At 40.9% G+C, this 18,702-nt stretch overlaps 1 protein-coding gene and 1 long non-coding RNA gene across 3 annotated transcripts in view; one reads left to right on the top strand and one right to left on the bottom strand.

The window, feature by feature from the left end:
• Positions 1 to 18,702, top strand: part of ADARB1 (adenosine deaminase RNA specific B1) — a 169,531-nt gene that overhangs the window by 139,952 nt on the left and 10,877 nt on the right. For both annotated transcript variants that reach the window (XM_074189941.1, XM_074189940.1), the window contains one exon: positions 2,634 to 2,815. In XM_074189941.1, coding sequence (XP_074046042.1) covers positions 2,634 to 2,815 — 182 coding nt within the window. The remainder of the gene's footprint in view (positions 1 to 2,633; positions 2,816 to 18,702) is intronic.
• The window catches only part of LOC141489168 (uncharacterized), a 52,502-nt gene that overhangs the window by 33,036 nt on the left and 764 nt on the right, over positions 1 to 18,702 (bottom strand). The gene's annotated exons all lie outside the window — the stretch shown is intronic.

Genomic DNA, 18,702 nt, shown 5'->3' with positions numbered 1-18,702 from the left:
TCAGCTATGAAGATCTCCATGACAATTAGTCAGGAATCAATATGAATATAAATCTTGTCTGACCCATCACTGAAGGCATTTTCACATGTTGCTTATGACACTTGACCCCATGGGAAGAGTTAATAGGTCTCCCAATACCTGGTGTACCAAATCATTGAATTTAATGGCCATTTAACTTCCTTAAAACAGACAGAACAAAGCTATGCAAAAAGACACTTCACAAGTACATATGGATATGTCTGGGGTTGGGCTGGAGGGATGGTTCTGGCAATGCCAGGAGCTTCCATTTGGTTCTGCCCAAAATAACTGACTATGTTAAATGTCTCTAGAGATACTCTCTAGGTCTCATGATCCCCCTGCTCATGATGCATCCCTCTGATTAGCATGCACAATATCTTCAATCCCCATAGAGGGGACCTTCTAGCCACTGCCACTTGGGAAGGAGATTTCTCCTCTTGGTGTCATTCCCCAGACCAGATATCCCAATAAGATTTTATGAACATTCTCTTAAGCCTGAAGCTCAACCATGTTTTAAAAGTCAGACCCAAAATTTCTTATGTGAAAGAATCTCATTCCTGTCCCCTCCCGGTTTCCGGAATAGCTGCCAGCTCTCCTACACAAATTTCCCCAGTTGATCTTCCTAGGCAGGTCTGGTGGTGAAGGCCTCATCCCATTCAGGTGGGGTTCCATCCACATTGCACCCGAATCTGGCTGATTTTAGAAAATGGTAGTTAGAGACTATGGGGCATATATTCAGTCTAGCAAACATATTGCTTTAAAAAAAAAAGATCAACTCCCCTTTACCCCATTGGAGGAGTTCATTTTAGCCACTTGAAAACGATATCCCCATTTGGTTTTCCTGCTGGCTTAGTTAACTTTGTCAACACAAATCCATGGCGAGCATGAAGTTCTATGGAACTCTGAGGGCTTGAACTGACCTCATTAGACTGCACTCTTGATAGTTATCGTTTTAATGATTCATTAACATGCTTTGTAAACCTTTCTTGTGACCTCCCAAATTCCTTAGTGGTAATCAATGGACTATTTGACTCTTGGAGGATTAGGAGACTGAGAGGAGTCATGGGAATGGCTCGAGGTTCTCTTCCCATCAGTCCAGGCCTGCAGTGCTCAGCAGCACTTCTACTATTGTCTTCCCTCATAACTCACAATGAGGCAGGGCTGAACCCTTTCTTCCATTTAGCAGATCATGCTTTCCAACTGTAGCTTATCAGCCCCACCCCCCATTAGCACTGTCTTTTTCATCAGGGCTGGAACTAGATCCATAAATAAGCCCCTCTCTTCCTTCAAAGATGGAAAGCTCATTACCCTTTGCCTCTAACTGCCAAATACACAAGGATGGTTTATCTTCATTTTCCTTGTGACTAATCCAGCTTTTCTAAATCTCAGAAAGAGCCAAGGGATGCATAATTTTGCTAAGTTTTCACTTTTCCTGTCAAGCTTCTCGAGCATCCATTGGAACAGCTCTAGGGGTTTAGTGGGAGCTCTGTCCTTATCCTACTGCCCAAATATCTCTAAGAATGTTATAACCCCAGGACAGAAGGGTCCCTACATCTAGCCTGGGTATGGTCACCAGAGACTCAGTTTCTTTTACTGCCACAATGAACTTAATCATGAAGTCATTACATCTAACTCCTAGCAGTCAGGTCAGTTACTCTGCACCAGGCCTAACTCAGACCAATTCAGTGATTCAAGATCCAGGTTAGAATGCAGGTGTAAACTACAAAATGCACTCAAATGCAGATTTATTTCTAGTAAGAGTAAAAAGGATAAATTTCCAGGTTCAAATAAAATTTGAATTTTATTTTACTCTCTGCATTTCTCAGGGCAATTAATAATACTCAATCAGCCATATGTCCACAGGGCTGTTAGAACTCAGTTAAAACCTTTAGCACCAACCCCAAAGCTAGGAAGGACAACATCCTGGCTCCCTAGAGGATCTGCTCAGCAACATCAAGTAATGTTTGCTTCTTCCACACATAAATATCTATAAATATCAACCGCAGTTAGACTTGGGGGTCCCATAAAAATTTGCCCAGATGGCCAAGCTCTTGTACCTTTCAGGACAAGACTTTCTACCATTCTTGTTTTTTTATAGTCCTTGATGGAAAAATACTCATTTATTTGCTTGCTTCTCAGAAATTTTCCTGGTTCTCTGATGCAGAGTGGTGTCCTGAGACCCAGTGATGTTTTTGGGTTGAGATCAAACACCAACTTCACTTGGGACCCAAAGACTGGTCCAGCCTAGAGGCACCAGAGTGAACAAGGGAGTTGGATGTTGTGTATGTGAGGGGATGGCTAACATTCTTCTGAGAAGGCCTTTTGGGAAGAGGGAAGTTTTTGTGTTGAATGAACTCATGATGAATTGTGTCTGACATAAGTTCTCTGTCACTCCAGCACCATTGAAGAAGCCTGGGCTTCCAAGCTACGCTGCCAGTTAACTTTGGTTTTCTTTCCAAAAGTTCCCTATCAAATCAACTGACTCTTTCCTTTGGGGTGGATGCAGTATCAGGAGAGGATGTCCATTCAGAAGGTCTAGGGGTGGCTGCTTTCCCAGGGGGCAGGGGGTTCCAGGAGGTGCATTAAGAGGAAGATGCTTCTCTTCTGCCCTGTAGGTGGAACGTGTTGGGCATCCAGGGATCCTTGCTGAGCCTCTTTGTGGAGCCAATTTACTTCTCAAGCATCATCTTGGGAAGTTTATACCATGGGGACCACCTTTCCAGAGCAGTCTACCAACGGATCTCAGACATCGAAGAACTTCCACCATTGTATGTGCTCAACCGGCCTTTACTGAGTGGCAAGTATCTAATAGAAAGATGGCAATGCTTCTGCTCTGGCTGACGTCCTCTGGCTCTTCCATTAGGAAGAGTGTCTCTTATGGAGGGACTGCAGCTCCCAGGTAGATGGTCCTTCCACTAGAGACTGTGTGAGAGTGACCCTTAAGGGGGAGCAGGGGCTCCAACTCCCAGGTAGTTGGTTCTTCCATTAGAGACTGTGTAAGAGCAACCTTTGGAGAGGGAGCAGGGTCTGCAACTTCCAGGTAGATGGTCCTTCCACTAGAGACTGTGTGAGAGTGACCCCTGGGGAGGGAACAGGACTGCAGCAGCTTTGGAGAAAGAAGCTGGAGTGTGTCCATGGGCCCTCTGTGGGCCCTCTGTTGTTTTTACTTGCCTGGTGTTCTTCTCTTCTTGAAGCTTTCTGCCTGATTTGGTAAATTCCAATTTCTCTGTGGCTCCTTCCTGGATTAGGTTCTAAATTTGTCCTGAAAATGGAGCTTGGTTTTGATTCTGGAAGTGTCTCTCCCAGCAACTTTTTAACATGAATCCTATACTCAAGTGCAGAGAGATGTCCATGGGTCTCCCCCCAACTGCCCACCCGGCTGGGGGGTGATCTTGATCTTGTCATGCATGCTCCCCAGGCTGCTTGATGGATTCCCCTCCCCCATATCTTCTCCAGTTCACTCATGGAGCTAAGTTGGGGTGAGAAGATGAATCTCAGCCTCTAGCTAAGACATGTAGCTGTATTGCTCCCTATGTCTCAGAGCTGCTTTTAAAGCTTTGTTACTGTTTTTTAGAGTGTCAGTGGCTAGCGGTAAAGTGAACAAGAGCAATTGAATCAAGGGTCCTAACTTCTAAGCTCACCCTTATTTAAAAGGACACAGTGAAGGTATTTTTTATCCTCTTCAAAACCTTTATTGCTCACTGTTTATAATATTTCCTTTTTGAAGCTTAATATTGAAGCTCTTATTACCAATCAAATGTGTTTCCTACTTTGCGGGCATCCTCTGCTTTATTTTCTTGTGCTTGGCTACTGGCATGTCTTTGATTTTAGAGGGGGGAAAAAGCCAGATGGAATTTTATTTGGCAGCATGTTTAATAAATTACAAGCATTTTGCAAACAAAGCTGGAGTGAGGAAAAACAAAATACAGGGATTAAAACAGACCAAATGCGGTAGCCTGAAATTGCAATCCTTATTTCTATTTATGGGTCTAAGACATACTCTCTAGGATCTGGTTGTATAATAACTCAGCAAATTAATTTTTCATGACTGAGAAAAATAATTTTCTTCATTTGTACTATATTTGGAACAAGAGTATGTCATTCTATTCTCGTGGCTAAACATTTAACCCTATATTTTTGAATGATTAATTTTGTGCAAATATATGTTCTTTACTAAGAAATAACTAACAGCTAGATTGTCAAGGGTTTGGGGGGAGAAATTGTGCTAGCTTTGGTGAAATGGGATTCCCAGAATTTCTGAAAGGCTTCTCAGCCATGAAACTTAACTGTATTCTTGTAAAAGTTTTATTGTATGTGTGTATATATAAATGCATAATACACAAATATGTGTGTATAAGTAATTGTGCCTTTCTAATGTGGACGATTTGGTTGTTGATAAGAACAAGAAATGCACTAGTATGCATAAAAAGTTTTTCAAAGTCCATGCTTAGGAAAAATTAGAGAAATCGAGAAACTTGTTTCAGAAGAGAAAAACCTGGCATGATAGAGCATTGTTGTCACAATGGGATATATCAGATAACTATTTGGATGATAAGGGAAGCTAGGTGGCACAGTAGCTGAAGCACTGGCCTTGGAGTCAGGAGGACAAGAGTTTGAATCCAGCCTCAGACACTTACTAGATGTGTGACCTTGGTCAAGTCACTTACCCCTGACTGCCTCTCATTCAGGGTCACCTCCAGTCATCCTGATCCATATCTGACCATTGGACCCAGGTGGCTCTGGAGGTGACTTAGCATAGTTCCACCTCACTCACATCAAATACATATGCTTGTCATGGCATTGCCTTCCCTGATGTTGTGGTCTTCTTCAAGAACAAAGGACAAGCATCATCATCATCATCATCATCATTTAGATGATTAAGGAAGAACTGTTATTTTCATTGCTGATTTTGTCAGTTATAACTCATAGAGAAAGAGGAGCCACTGGCCACACAAGGCTCTGCTTGAGAGTTTTTAAGGCAGTTTAAGAGAAGGGAGAAGATGCTAGTAAGAAGAGGAAGGCTTCAGCTACTTTCTTGGAGCATGTTGGTTGGAATATGGACATCATCTTATTGGCTTGGCTAAAGAAAAGGCTAAAGGCCTTCTGATTGGAGGAGGAGCTGAGTTTTACTGTAGTTTGAGAATTGTGCAACCTCCCTGGCTCCTCTCCAAGAGGTCCTGCCCCATGCCTTCGATAGGGAGAAGCCAGGAGGAAGATAGCCTTTGTAGCTACTCTACTCAAGTATGGTTTGAAGATGATTGGATTCAGTCCTTTTCGACTGACTGGTTGGTCAGGCTTGTCTGCATTGCCCAGGGATGCAGCGTGAAGAGTGTGCAGATGTTGGTTCCAGGGGAACACCACAGAGGAAGTATGAGACCCATACTCCCCTCCAGGGGAGTTGTGAGGTAAAAGGATTTGTCTTTGCTTTCATCAGTTCAATAGCAGACATGGCCAGTAGGAGAGCTCCGAGATCAGAAGGGGAACAGTGAAGAAATGGGGCTTGTTCAGTCTGCATGTAAAAAATACATGGATGACTATTTGCCTGTTTTGTGGACATAGATGTGCCCAATCCATGTAAATTATTCACCTACATGAAAGGGACCAGTTTTTATTTATTTATTTTTAAAGATTTTATTTATTTTGGGTTTTAGAATTTTTCCCCCCAATCTTGCTTCCCCCCAGTCTCCACAGAAGGCAATTTGTCAGTCTTTCCATTGTTCCCATGGTATACATTGATCCAAACTGAGTGTGATGAGAGAGAAATCATATCCTTAAGGAAGAAACATAAAGTATAAGAGATAGCAAGATCAGACAATAAGATATCAGTTTTCTTCTAAATTTAAGGTAATAGTCCTTGGTCTTTGTTCAAACTCCACAGTTCTTTCTCTGGATACAGATTGTATTCTCCATCGCAGACAGCCCCAAATTGTCCCTGATTATTGCATTGATGGAATGAGCGAGTCTATCAAGGTTGACCATCACCCCCATGTTGCTTTTAGGGTGTACAGTGTTCTTCTGGTTCTGCTCATCTTTCTCAGCATCAGTTCGTGCAAATCCCTCCAGGTTTCCCTGAATTCCCATCCCTCCTGTTTTCTAATAGAACAATAGTGTTCCATGACATACATAGACCACAGTTTGCTAAACCATTCCCCAATTGAGGGACATTTACTTGATTTCCAATTCTTTGCCACCACAAACAGGGCTGCTGTGAATATTTTTGCACAAGTGATGTTTTTACCCTTTTTCACGATCTCTTCAGGGTATAGACCCAGTAGTGGTATTGCTTGATCAAAAATGCACATTTTTTTACCCTTTGGGCGTAGTTCCAAATTTCTCTCCAGAAAGGTTGGATGAGTTCACAGATCCACCAACAGTGTAATAGTGTCCCAGATTTCCCACAACCCTTCCAACAATGATCGTTATCCTTTCTGGTCATATTGGCCAGTCTGAGAGGTGTGAGGTGGTACCTCAGAGATGAAGCTAACATTTCTAATACAATACTGAATAATAGTGGTGATAATGGGCATCCTTGTTTCACCCCTGATCTTATTGGGAATGCCTCTAGCCTTTCCTCATTGCATATAATGCTTCCTGATGTTTTCAGATAGATACTGCTAATTATTCTAAGGAACAATCCATTTATTCCTACACTCTCTAGTGTTTTTAGTAGGAATGGGTGCTGTATTTTGTCAAAAGCTTTCTCAGCATCTATTGAGATAATCATATGATTTCTGATAGGTTATTGATATAGTTAATAATAGAATTAACTGTCAATAGAGACAGTTTTCCTAGTATTGAACCAACCCTGCATTCCTGGGATAAATCCTACTTGGTCATAGTGTATTATCCTAATGATAACTTGTTGTAATCATTTTGCTAAGATTTTATTTAAAATTTTTGCATCTATATTCATCAGGGAGATAGGTCTGTAATTTTTTCTCTGTTTTAACTCTTCCTGGTTTAGGTATCAGCACCATATTGGTGTCATAGAAAGAGTTAGGCAGAGTTCCATCTTCCCCTATTTTTCCAAAGAGTTTATATAGAATTGGAACCAATTGTGCCTTAAATGTTTGGTAGAATTCACTTGTGAATCCATCAGGCCCTGGAGATTTTTTCTTAGGGAGTTCAGTGATGGCTTCTTATTCTTTGTTCTTGAAGAGAACCCTAACACCAGGGAGGTAATGTTATGACATACCAGTGACTTGGATTTAAGTGAGGGGGTGCTGTGCTAGTCTCCAGCCTCACTTTCTCATCCAGGACCACCTGGGTCTAGAGGCAAGTAATAAAGAAAATGATCAGAGAAAGTCCTCTTTAAACTAATTTCCTGCCCTTCCCTCCAAATCCACCTGGGAGGGATCAACCCTCAGGGTTCTTAATGCCCCTGTAGGCAGGAATTATTTCCTTGTTATCTTCCCAGGTTATCTTAAAAGAGGTATAATGAATTCCAGGTTTTAGATTAGACCATGCTATTGTGCTGACCCAGTTTGCTGGTATAATCTCAGGATCATTGTTCGAAGTCTTTTAGAAATAGAAAATGGAAAAGATTCCAGGGACCTGAAATTGATGAATACTTGGGATTTTCAAAAAAGAAAAGAAAAAAGTAGATTCTAGAAATCCTAGATCAACCCAATTCTTGTTGTTCCCAGCAAATATTTCAGAAGAAATTGTCCAATGAGATGCACTAGCATTGATTGTAAAATAAATCATTTATTGATCTGGAGATTCCATCATGTTCCCCAAGGAGATCTATGATTTAAAAAAAAGAGACTCGAAACAGAGACAGTTGGTGGGGTAGAGGATAGAGCACTAGGCATTGCATTTGGAAGAGCTGAGTTCAATTCAAATCCAGTCTCAGAGACTTATTGACTGGGTGACCCTGTTTGCTTCAGTTTCCTCATCTGCAAAATGGTGATAATAATATTTCCTACCCCACCCCCGTTGTTGTGAGGATCAAATGAGATAAGAATTATAAAGTGTTTAGTACTTGGCACATTTACAAATGTTAACTATTATTAATATTAGCTATTAGCCCAAAATATTTTCAGAAGCACTCCTTGTGGTAGTAGAGAAATAGAAACAGAGGGAATGCTCATCATTCAGGGAATATGAATACACAGAGGGTAGATGAATATGAGCATGATGGATACAGAGAGATCACGGAAAGACTTATGTGAACGGATGCCTTGGAAGTCAGCAGAGTCAGGAGAACAATTTACACAATCACCACAATAGTGAAAATGGAAAGGACAACAATCAAAAGCGTATTTTGTGAAATCTGAATGACCAAGGTGGGCTCCAAAGAAGAGATGAAGAAATACCCATATCCCACCTCTCCTTTGCAGGAGTTGGAGTCCATGATTATGAAAGGTTGTGGATAAGATCTGTTTTTTCTAATGTCAGTTGGTTTTGCTGGGGGGGGGTCTCCTTTTCTTAAAAAAAACTTTGACATAATGGATGGTTTTCTGGAAGGTTGGGAAATCTAAGTAAAGTTAAAGAAAAAACAAACTATTTTAAAATCAATTAGGCATATTGTAGCAGCTTAGCTTGGAAAATCCATAAAGTCAAACAAAACTGGAGAGATTGGTTGATTCCAAATTTAATCATCTCCAAATCTTTGAGGACTGAGGGCATTTATCTTTGTAATTCAAGAGTCTGTTAAAGAGCCTGGCATTTAGTAAAGTGCTTAGTTTAGTACTTGGCACATTTATAAATGTTAACTATTATTAATATTAGTTATTAGACAAAAATATTTTCAAAGACTTCTGGATTGAATTCAGTTAATTTGAGGTCAAAGTTTCACAAAGTCAGGATGACTCAAGGATGTCCCCCATAAGGAGAGGATGTAGACTTCAGAGGAAGTCCAAGCTGGTGTGGTATAGGCAGACTTTCTTGTCCAAACAATGTAGGGAGGAGCTCAGAGTTTTTAGCATGGAGAAGAGAAAGTTTAAGGGCCCAGATATGCTATTTTTGTCCATTTGGACCACTCTCTGAGAAAGAAAAGACTCAAATCTATTGTTGAGGACATTGAGTGGCTTCAAGGAGCAGGGAGGCAGGTTCTCAGTGATTAAGAAAGAACTGAGTTAACAACTTCCTGGTTCTCTCCAGAAACAGTCAAAGCCCACGTGTCTGTGCAAGGGATACAGAAAGGTTCCCTAGTGCAGGGTCTGTTTGGGGGATCTTCCATTTCCAACACTTCTTGGCATTTTGGGAGGCTCTCTGACCCAAAGGCTGATCTCCTTCAGCATTCCCCCTCCCTGTTTGGTTCATCCCTTGAATCCTCATCTCTTCAACCGTTGTGGCTCAGAGTTTGCTCTTTGTTTCATCAGTGGACTCAAAAGGGTGCAAGGTGGGGCTGCCATCTTCCATTGGTTTTTGACTAAGAGCTCAAAGGTTGGCAGTCTCCACATGGTGCAAAGGAAGCAGCTTCACACATCCTTCCTACCTCATTTCTTCCTTTTCCCATGACCAGACATAGAAGAATGTGCTTTTCATAGTTCTATTTCTTTTAAAACTAGTACATAGAAATTCCTTCTTTGTTGGGGAGCTCAGTTTCCCCACAGGATGGGAGGATTCTCTGTCCTATCTTGGCATGGTTTTGCACTGAGTGCCAGAAACTGTGATAAAACTAGGGATACAGAAGAAATTAGTGGCAAAACTATTCAACAAGGTCTTGCCCTTAAGGAGCTCACAGTCTGTAGGGAAGGTAACATACAAACGGTGCTGCATGAACAAGATCCATTCAGGAAGGCATCAACATTAGGAGGGATGAGGACAGAAGGCAGGATTTTAGCTAAAATTTAAAGAAAGTCAGGGAAGCCAGGAGGCAAACATGAGGAGGGGGAGGAGAAAGCCAGTGAGAATGTCCAGAGTGGGAATGGGATGAAGACCCAGGAGGCTAGGGTTGCTGAATGGCCGTGAATGAGGAGGAGAATAAGGTAGAAGAAAACTGGAAAGGGAGGATCTGGTTGTCAAAATGAATTTGTAAAACCTTGAACTCTCCTCTGATTAAAAAAAATTCTAGAAATAGAGGCAATGAATTAGTAACAAGAAGGGTGGACAAATTCTCTTCTAAGAGATGTATGACTGGCAGTAGAGATAGTCAAGTCCTGGTGAGAACCAGAGGAGGTCTGATCACAGGTGATCAGAGCCTGGTACTGTGCTGTCTTGAAGGATGCCCTGGGGTGGACTCTGAGGGAACTCAGGAGGAGAGGATCTCAAGACAAGGCACCTGCAACACGCCAGTGTGGATGGGCTGGGAAGGGGAGCCCCCACTGGTGATGGCCTGCATCTACTCATGAAATAAAGGATGGTGTTTTCTACTCAGTGTCAACCTTGGGATTTCCAAGGCAAGGAGAAAACCTGACCAACTTCCTGGCCTCAGCACTCTTCTGCAATATCTAGTATTGGAGAGAAGCCTGGGGCATAGAGAGCTTAGAAATTTTAGGGAACTGGACCAGATCCCACAGCCAGGCCTTTCTAACTGTCCCTCTTACACCACACCAAGTCTCCCTGAAGCAGATGATTTCATTGTAATCATTGTCATTTGGTCTCACTGATCTCATTTATTTCTCTGGTCAGCTCACAAATTGTTGAGTTTTTTTTTTTCCTGACTAAAAAACAAAACAAGGCCAGTTGAAGGTACTATTTTCCCCCTCAGATTTAATTGGTTTGGCTGCTTCACAACTTTTATCTTCACACCTCCCTGCTTTCCTGGCCCTGAGGAGCAGAAGGTAATAAGATAAGCCCAGAATAGGTGCAGTGGAAACAGGGTTGTAAGTCTTCTAAGGCCTTCTCTCTAGACTCTGCTGTTCAAGACTACTTCTTTTGTTCAGGTGGGAATGCTCTCTTTGTCTCCTTGTACTGAATTGGGCTTGGACTACCCAGGCCCTGTCTCCACCAGTTTCTACCAGTTCTTGGACCCAAAGAATGGGCCACTTTTTCTTTCTTTGAAAAAGAAATGCAGTGGGGAAGAGGAATAGGTGGCTTGTGATCAGGGACAGAATCCAAGATAGTTGTGACTTAATCTATAATTGTATTGACAAGCATGTTCACCCTAAGGCATCTATTAATAATCTTTCCATATTCAAGAAAGTGTATTGGAAAACACTGCAGATAGTAAGAATGATGCGTACAAATTGCTGATTAGGCATTCCCTGTAAGACACTCTTGTTAGACACTGGAAAACATAAAGAGGAATAAGACCCAATCCTTTCTCTCAAGGAACTTGCCTTCTCTGTTTGAACAGAGTTCAGATGTAGAAGAGACTCACCAAACACACCAGAGGGACCCAGTGTCAGACTGGGAAAACTGACATTATAGTTATTATAGAGGGAGGGGCCCTTGGGCAAGGGAGTGGATGAACCTTCCAGAGTCAGGGAATAAAGACAGAAAAGGACATCCTTGTGACCAAGTTATACCAAGCCATACAGTTGGGCCTAAGGTGGAGTCTCTGGGAGGTCTTCCTGTATTGCTATCAGTTCTTCCCCAGGACTCCCCACCTCCCCATCCCATATTCTTCCATGAACCTTCTCTGAACCTTCACTTGTCATTCACCTGGCTGTCCCTCCTCTGAAGCTTCTCATGCTCCCTGGTATCAGTGCGGCACCATGCTCTAATGTTCAAGGGGCAGAAAAGAGGATCTAATGGAGAACTGTCAACTCTACCTTCTTATTTCGATATCCCCAAAGTGGGGCACACCTGCTGCTAAGCAGGAACCTCATTATAAAACCTTTGGGATGACCCGTTCACTAAAACTACTTAGACACTCTAGAGAGTCTCTTAGTCAGTCCTGCTCTCTTCAGGGTGGCCTATAATTAACTCATTACCCTAGTTCTCAATTTACAGCCTCAGAAAGATAAGCTCCTCTGCTAGTTGACGGTGCCCGTTTTAGTGCCTGCCTGTTGGGACAGTACATTTGTGCCACTGCAGCTGAAATCCATCCTTGGGATCATGTGAAAGCTTTGTGCTTCCAGAGAAACATGCAGAGATAATGGGAACCTTGGGGCTAACTCTCGTTGGCTGCCTCATTGTTCTCTTTCTGCTAAAGACAGCACTTTCCTTAGCCTGTGTAGAATCTTAGTGATGTTTGCTTTCTGTCAATCCAGTCATCTCTGGCCCCACAAGAGGTGCTTCCCTGTGACTGTGTCAGGGTCACATCAGCAACCCTTCCATGGAGGCCATCTTCTCCCAAACCTACCCCTACACCCTAGGTTCTTTTCACACTAATGAGTTTGGAGACATCTGAATGGCCAGCCTGGCAATTTATTCACCAATCACCTCAGACAATCAACAGACAATCAACATTCCTGTACCATTTATTTAGCACTTGCTATATGCTCTGAAGAAAGACAAGGATAATTGATGCACATACTATGTCTTTAGGGATCTTAAAATGGAACAAGGGCAGGACCCATGCACTCATATGCACTGCTCTCCCAAAACTCTTGGGATGGGATCATATGCCCAAAGCACTTTTCAAACCTTTTATTTCTATAAAAGCCAGTGATCACCATCACTGTTATTCCAATCCATGGAAACCACACAGCAAGAACACCAGGGGCTAGGCAGGATGAGAAGAAGAAGAGCAGTGACCCTTGGTTCTAGGGCTGGGTGAGTGTGCCACAGAGGTACCTGTCAAGATACTTTGAGAGGAGCCAAGGCAACAGAGCAACAATCTGGAGAAGGAAGCCTATGCTGTCTCCTCACTCTGATGGCCTCCTCCTGTGTTCCCCCAGCACTCATCACTTGAGATTCCAAATGAATATTGATTGAATTAATAAATTTGAGTTGGACCTTCAAGGAAGGCAATGATTTTCTATTGTGAACAGATTAGGACACTCCCTCTTTGGTGAGGGGATGCTTGTTCCTTGTCTTAGAAGAGCATAGAACTCAGCTGGTGCTTCATCTTCATGGGGCAACTGAACAGTGATCTTGGATCCTGATACCCAGGAGCCAAGACTCTTCACCTGACTCACTTCCCTTCTGCTTGACCTGAGGAACAGGAATCTTTGGGTTGTGCTCCAACCTTTTTCTTTTGCTTGAGGTTCAGCAGAGAAGTAGAGCACCTTCTTGAGAATGCATCACCATGGCTCAAAAGAGACTAGTGCTCTTGTATTTACATCTCCTCTCTCTTTCCCCCTCCCCAGGGACAGCAAAGGAGCACCATCGTGCTCAGATTAACTGGTCAGTCAGGAAAGGCTCTTCTTCCTCCTGTTCAAATCTAACCTCAGACATTTCCTAGCTGTGTAACCTTGAGCAAATCACTTAATTCTATTTGCCTCAGTTTCCTCATCTATAAAATGAGTAGAGGGAAATCTCCAAACACTCCAGTATCTCTGCCAAGAAAACCCTAAATAGCATCATGAAGAATCAGACATGACTAAAAAAATGACAACAATAGTAATGCTCTCCTCCTTGCTAAGAGTTACAAAGATCTAGCAATCTGTTGCCTTCCTCTTTTTAGCAATAATCATGTCTCATATTTCAGGATTATTGTTAGAAAGTCTATTTGCAGTATATATGCTATTCTTCTAAATAAGCCAGCATGTTTGTACAGGACTAGATACATCCTTTAGAATTCTATGGTCATAGTCTCAACTTCCACTGTGTAGACAGTTATGACTAAGATAAAACTCTTCTGTAGCATATATGTTTCATAGTCTTTATTAAATGGGATTGAGAGTTTTGAATCCTGGCTTAAAAGAGAGGTTTAAGAGACTCTTGGGCAGGGAAGTAGGAGCCTTTTTTCCTTGGCAGTGGAGAAGAATCAGTGATCCAGGCCCATGGTGTAGAATCTATGGGTTGATGATTTGGCTTCTGTCTTCTCTATCAAAGAGAATGAATCTTGAAATGGAAAGGAGGAAACAAATAGGACTAAGAGGGAGCTAATGCCCAGGATAATAAGACAACCTAGCCATCTTGATGAGTTCAAGTAACAGGTTCTGAGGAAGAGTGACAAATGCAATTGCTGAGCTCCTGGACATGATCTTAAAAGGTTCAAAGAGAAGGACTGAAGTGTCACAGAATTGAAGCATGGGAAATGTCCCACTCTTCCAGAAGGAAAATAACACCTTGCCAACCATAGGTCAGAGTGCTTGACTTTGACTCCTGGAGAATTTTAAAACATAGTTTTGCAAAGCAATAGATGGTATGAAAAAAAAGAAGCAATATTACCAAGAATCATCATGGTACCATCAAGGATAATTCATACCAAATAAGCCTGATTTCTTTTTTCTTATTTTTTGACAGTTGCCACTTAACAGAAGACTGCTGAGAATTCATCTAGTAAAACATAGGACAAAATCTCTGAGCCTCTTCTTGGGTACAAAATGAAGTATTGTTGGCATGACAGTGATCCCATTGAATCCATTCACATGGGGTTGGGAATGGCTAGTTCCAAAGGGTTGGCTTGCTCCAGGTGACCTTTCTCATTGGTCCTTGATTGAGCATTTTCACCAGTGACTCAAGCCATGGCTTAAAATGGCATGCCCCTCCAGTTATCTGATGACACAAGATTGAATGGATTACTCATGCACTGCATGGCAGACTCAAGATTCCAAAAGTCTGGACAAGCTAGAGCTTTGGGGTGAATTTAATAAGATTCAGTTCAACACTGCAGTGAGCAAGTATTTTGTCAGTGACCTGAGATTTAAGCATTCCTCCCACATTTCAGCAAAGCATGGTAGACAGACTCTAGGTAGTGGAATGAAGTACAGATTTTTTTTTGTATTTTTTTTGTAACAATTTGAATTCCAAGTTGTCTCCTTCTCTCCCTCCCAACTCTGCACTAGAGAAGGCCAACATTTGGAATAGATATATATGTGGAACCTTACAAAAACGTATTTTCATATATCAGTTCTTTCTCTAGAGGTGGAGAACATTTTTCTTGAGAACATAGTTGATTTGAAGGATCATATTACTCAGAAGAGCTTAGTCACTCACTCTTTGAACAGCAATATTGCAAGGTTCTCTTGGTCCTCATTACAGTATGCACTTTTGATGCACTTTCTGTTGTTTTTTAAATCAAGCTGCTCGGTTCTTGTAGCAGAAGAGTATTCCATCACAATCATACACCACAACTTATTCAGGCTAACTGATGGACATCCCCTCAATTTCCAGTTCTTTGCTACCACAAAGAGAGTTATTATTAATATTTTTTCCTTTTTCCCCAATCACCTTGGGAAATAGACCTAATAGTGGCACTGCTGGGTCAAAGAGTACATACAGTTTTATAACTCTTTGGGTATTATTTCAGATTGCTCTACAAAATGGTTAGATCAGTCCACAATTTCACCAACAGTGTTTTAAGATTCCTAGTTATTCTACACCTTCTCCAACTTTTGTCATTTCGCCCTTCTATGATTTTAGCCAATCTGATAGATATGCGATAGTACCTCAGAGTTGTTTTAATTTACATTTGCTAATCAATAATGATTTAGAGAATTTTTTTTCATATCGTTGTATATAGTTTTACCATATTCTTCCAAAAACTGCCTATCCATATCCCTTGACCACTTACCAGATGTAGAATGGCTTATTCTTATAAATTTGATTTAGTTCTTTCTTTATTTGAGATATGAGGCCTTTATCCAAGAAGCTATCCATTCCCCTCCTCCTCCAATTTTCTTCTTTCCTTCTAATCTTGACTACATTGGTTTTATTTTTACATCCCTTTTTAATTTAATGTTATCATTGGCAGCTAGGTAGCACAGTGGATAGAGCACTGCCCCTGAAATCAGGAGGACCTGAGTTCAAATGTGACCTCAGACAGACACTAAATAATTACCTGTGTGACCTTGGGCAAATCACTTAACCCTATTGCCTTACAGAAATAAAATTTAAAAAAATTTTAAAAAAATTTAATGTAACCAAAATTATCCATTTTATATCTCACAGTGTTATCTCTTGTTTATTCATAATTCTTCTTCTATCCATAAATTTGATAGGTAATATGGTTCATGCTCCTCTAATTTATTTATGATACTTCCCTTTATGTCTAGATCATGTTTCCATTTTGATCTTATCTTCATATATTATGTGAGGTGTTGGTCTATATACCCTATTTCTGCCAGATTGCTTTCCAGTTTACCCAGTAATTATTATCAAACTGTGGATCCTTTTCCCAAAAGTTTAGATCTTTAGTTTAACAAATTCCAGATTATTATAATGATTACCTATTCCATTCCATTGATCCATTATTTTGTTTTCTAACTATTACCAGATACTTTTGATAATTACAACCTTATAATTCAGACTACTAGACCTTTTTCCTTTACATGTTTTTCATAATTTTTTTGATATGCTTGACCATTTATTCTTCCAAATAATTTTTTGGTAGCTTAATTGGGATGGCACTGAATAAGTAGATTAGTTTAGGTGGAATTGTCATTTTTATTTTATTGACTTGGCCCATCCATAAACAATGAAGATTTTTCCAGTGATTAAAATCTGACATCACTGTATAAAAATCGTTTTAGAATTATGTTTGTGTAGTTGTTCCTGGATTTGTCTGAGATTATTTTAATGAAATATTTCTTACTATTTCTTCTTGCAAGTCTTTTTTGGTGATATCTAGAATGCTTCTTGGCTCAAATTATTATTTCAACTAATTTTTAGTTGAGTCTCTTGTATACTATCAGATCAAGATAGTTTTATTCACTCATTGCTCCTTTTTTAGTCCTTCATTTCCTTTTTCTTCTCTCATTTCTATTGCTAGCCTTACAGTAAAATATTAAATAATATTAGTGATAATGGACATCCTTGTTTCACTCCTGGTTTCAATGGCTAGACTTCTAGCTTGTCCCCATTACTGATAATGTTTGCTCTTGGTTTTAGGTGAATGTTTCTTATTACACTAAGGAAAAATCCATTTATACCTATGATTTCAAGGTTTTTTTAAAAATAGGAAGGAGTGTTGTATCCTCTCAAAAGCATCTTCTGCATCTCTTGATACATTTATATGATTTTTGTTGCTTTTGTTATCAATATGATCATGTTACAGGTTTTCCTTCTATTGACCCAGCCCTGCATTCCTCCTATAAACCCCACTTGGTTACAGTGTGTAATCTTTGCAATATATTGTTATAGTTGCCTAACTAGTATTTTATTTAGGATTTTTTTGTATCATAGTCTTTAATGAAATTGGTCTGGAATTTGCTTTCTCTGTTTTTGCTCTTCCTCATTTGATTTTCATCACCATATTTGTTTTATTAAAGGAGTTTGGTAGGACTCCTTCTTTGCCTATTATTCTAGATAGTTGGAATTAATTGGTCTTTAAATGGTTGATAGAATTTTTTTCTAAAATGGATTTGCTTAGATATTCTATCTCCTCTTCAGTTAATCTGGGTAGTTTATATTTTAGTAAATATTCTTCCATTTCATAAGTCAGAGATGCTAATTTGACTACTGCCCTGGTTTTCTTTTGTCCCCCATGCTATGTTATAAGGAATGCTGGGAGAGGGAGTCATTGAGAAATGGCAGACATATTATTTACAACAGATAAAAAACAACAACAGCTTCCTAACAATGCGAACTCTTGTGATGTGGAATCAGTGAGTCGCTCAAGTAAGGAACAAGTTCTTCCTCCTTGGAGGGAGTTAAGCCAGGAATGGCCACTTATAGAGGTATAGGGTGAGACAAGATGGCCCCTGGGCTCCTTTCTGACTGAGTTTCTGTGATAGTTGTGAGTTCATAGAAGAGAAATTGTCTATTTGAACCAGTTTGAAACAGTGGAGTGGTGTGGTCTTGGTGTGAAAAGTGAGCTCTTGCCAAGTATTTGCAAGGCTTTCTATGGGCAAAGCCCTCAGTTTCCTCTGTGGCTGAGAAGGTTACAGGGAGCTCCTGACCTGGAGAATGTAGCAAAATCTTCTCTGAGGAAGGGAATTGGTTAGAAGTGAGTTTGTACCTTGACGTCTGGTTTCTTGGCCCCATCCACACAGATGTCTGGAGAGAGGACAACAAATGGCTTTGTTCATCAGTTCATTTCTATTATTCCCAACTTGGGATCAAGCACTTACCGGCTTTGTGTTAAAAAAAGGTCATTAATGTTTTGCTTGCTTCTGTTTGCTCAGCATCATCCCTTGATGGCTAATTTTTTAATGGCGGAGAGGGGAAAGGAGTAAAGTTTAGATTAATAGCAAACAGCTTTCCCCAGTGTTCTTATGTCTCTGTCTATATCAGGAATTCTTACTGTGGGTCCATGGCCTTCCCAAAGGGTCTGTGGATGAATATCAGGGCCTCTGAGAACTTGGATAGGCTTCACGAGGCAGCCAGCAAGGTCCCAGACACATGGATTGCACATGCACACTCACAGATGGGCATACTCCCATACTTGCACATACATACTCACATGTACAAACTCACATACAAGCACACGCACCCATGTGTCAAGACAGTCCCTAGTCTAGATGGAGAGGATGAACTGCTGCTTTTTCTTCTTTCAAGGCTAGGGGGTCCTTTCTCCCTCTCTAAAATTTCTTGCTAAACCTGTAACATTTCTGGACCCTTCACAGTTTGAGATAAAGGTTCCCCCCAACACTTGCACATATTGGAACCCACATGCTTGTGTTCTAAATTTCAACTTCATTCCATCAATAGCATGCTAACAAAGTGTATTCTTGGACCATGGCCATGCCCCGCCCCCCCAGTTTGGCTTTTCCAACACAACCCCAAACGTGTACTTCATGA

This window comes from Macrotis lagotis, chromosome 5 (assembly GCF_037893015.1).
Source record: "Macrotis lagotis isolate mMagLag1 chromosome 5, bilby.v1.9.chrom.fasta, whole genome shotgun sequence".
Taxonomy (NCBI): Eukaryota; Metazoa; Chordata; class Mammalia; order Peramelemorphia; family Peramelidae; genus Macrotis; species Macrotis lagotis.
Note: the sequence above shows the minus strand (reverse complement) of the source record. Positions and strands in the feature narration are given on the sequence as shown.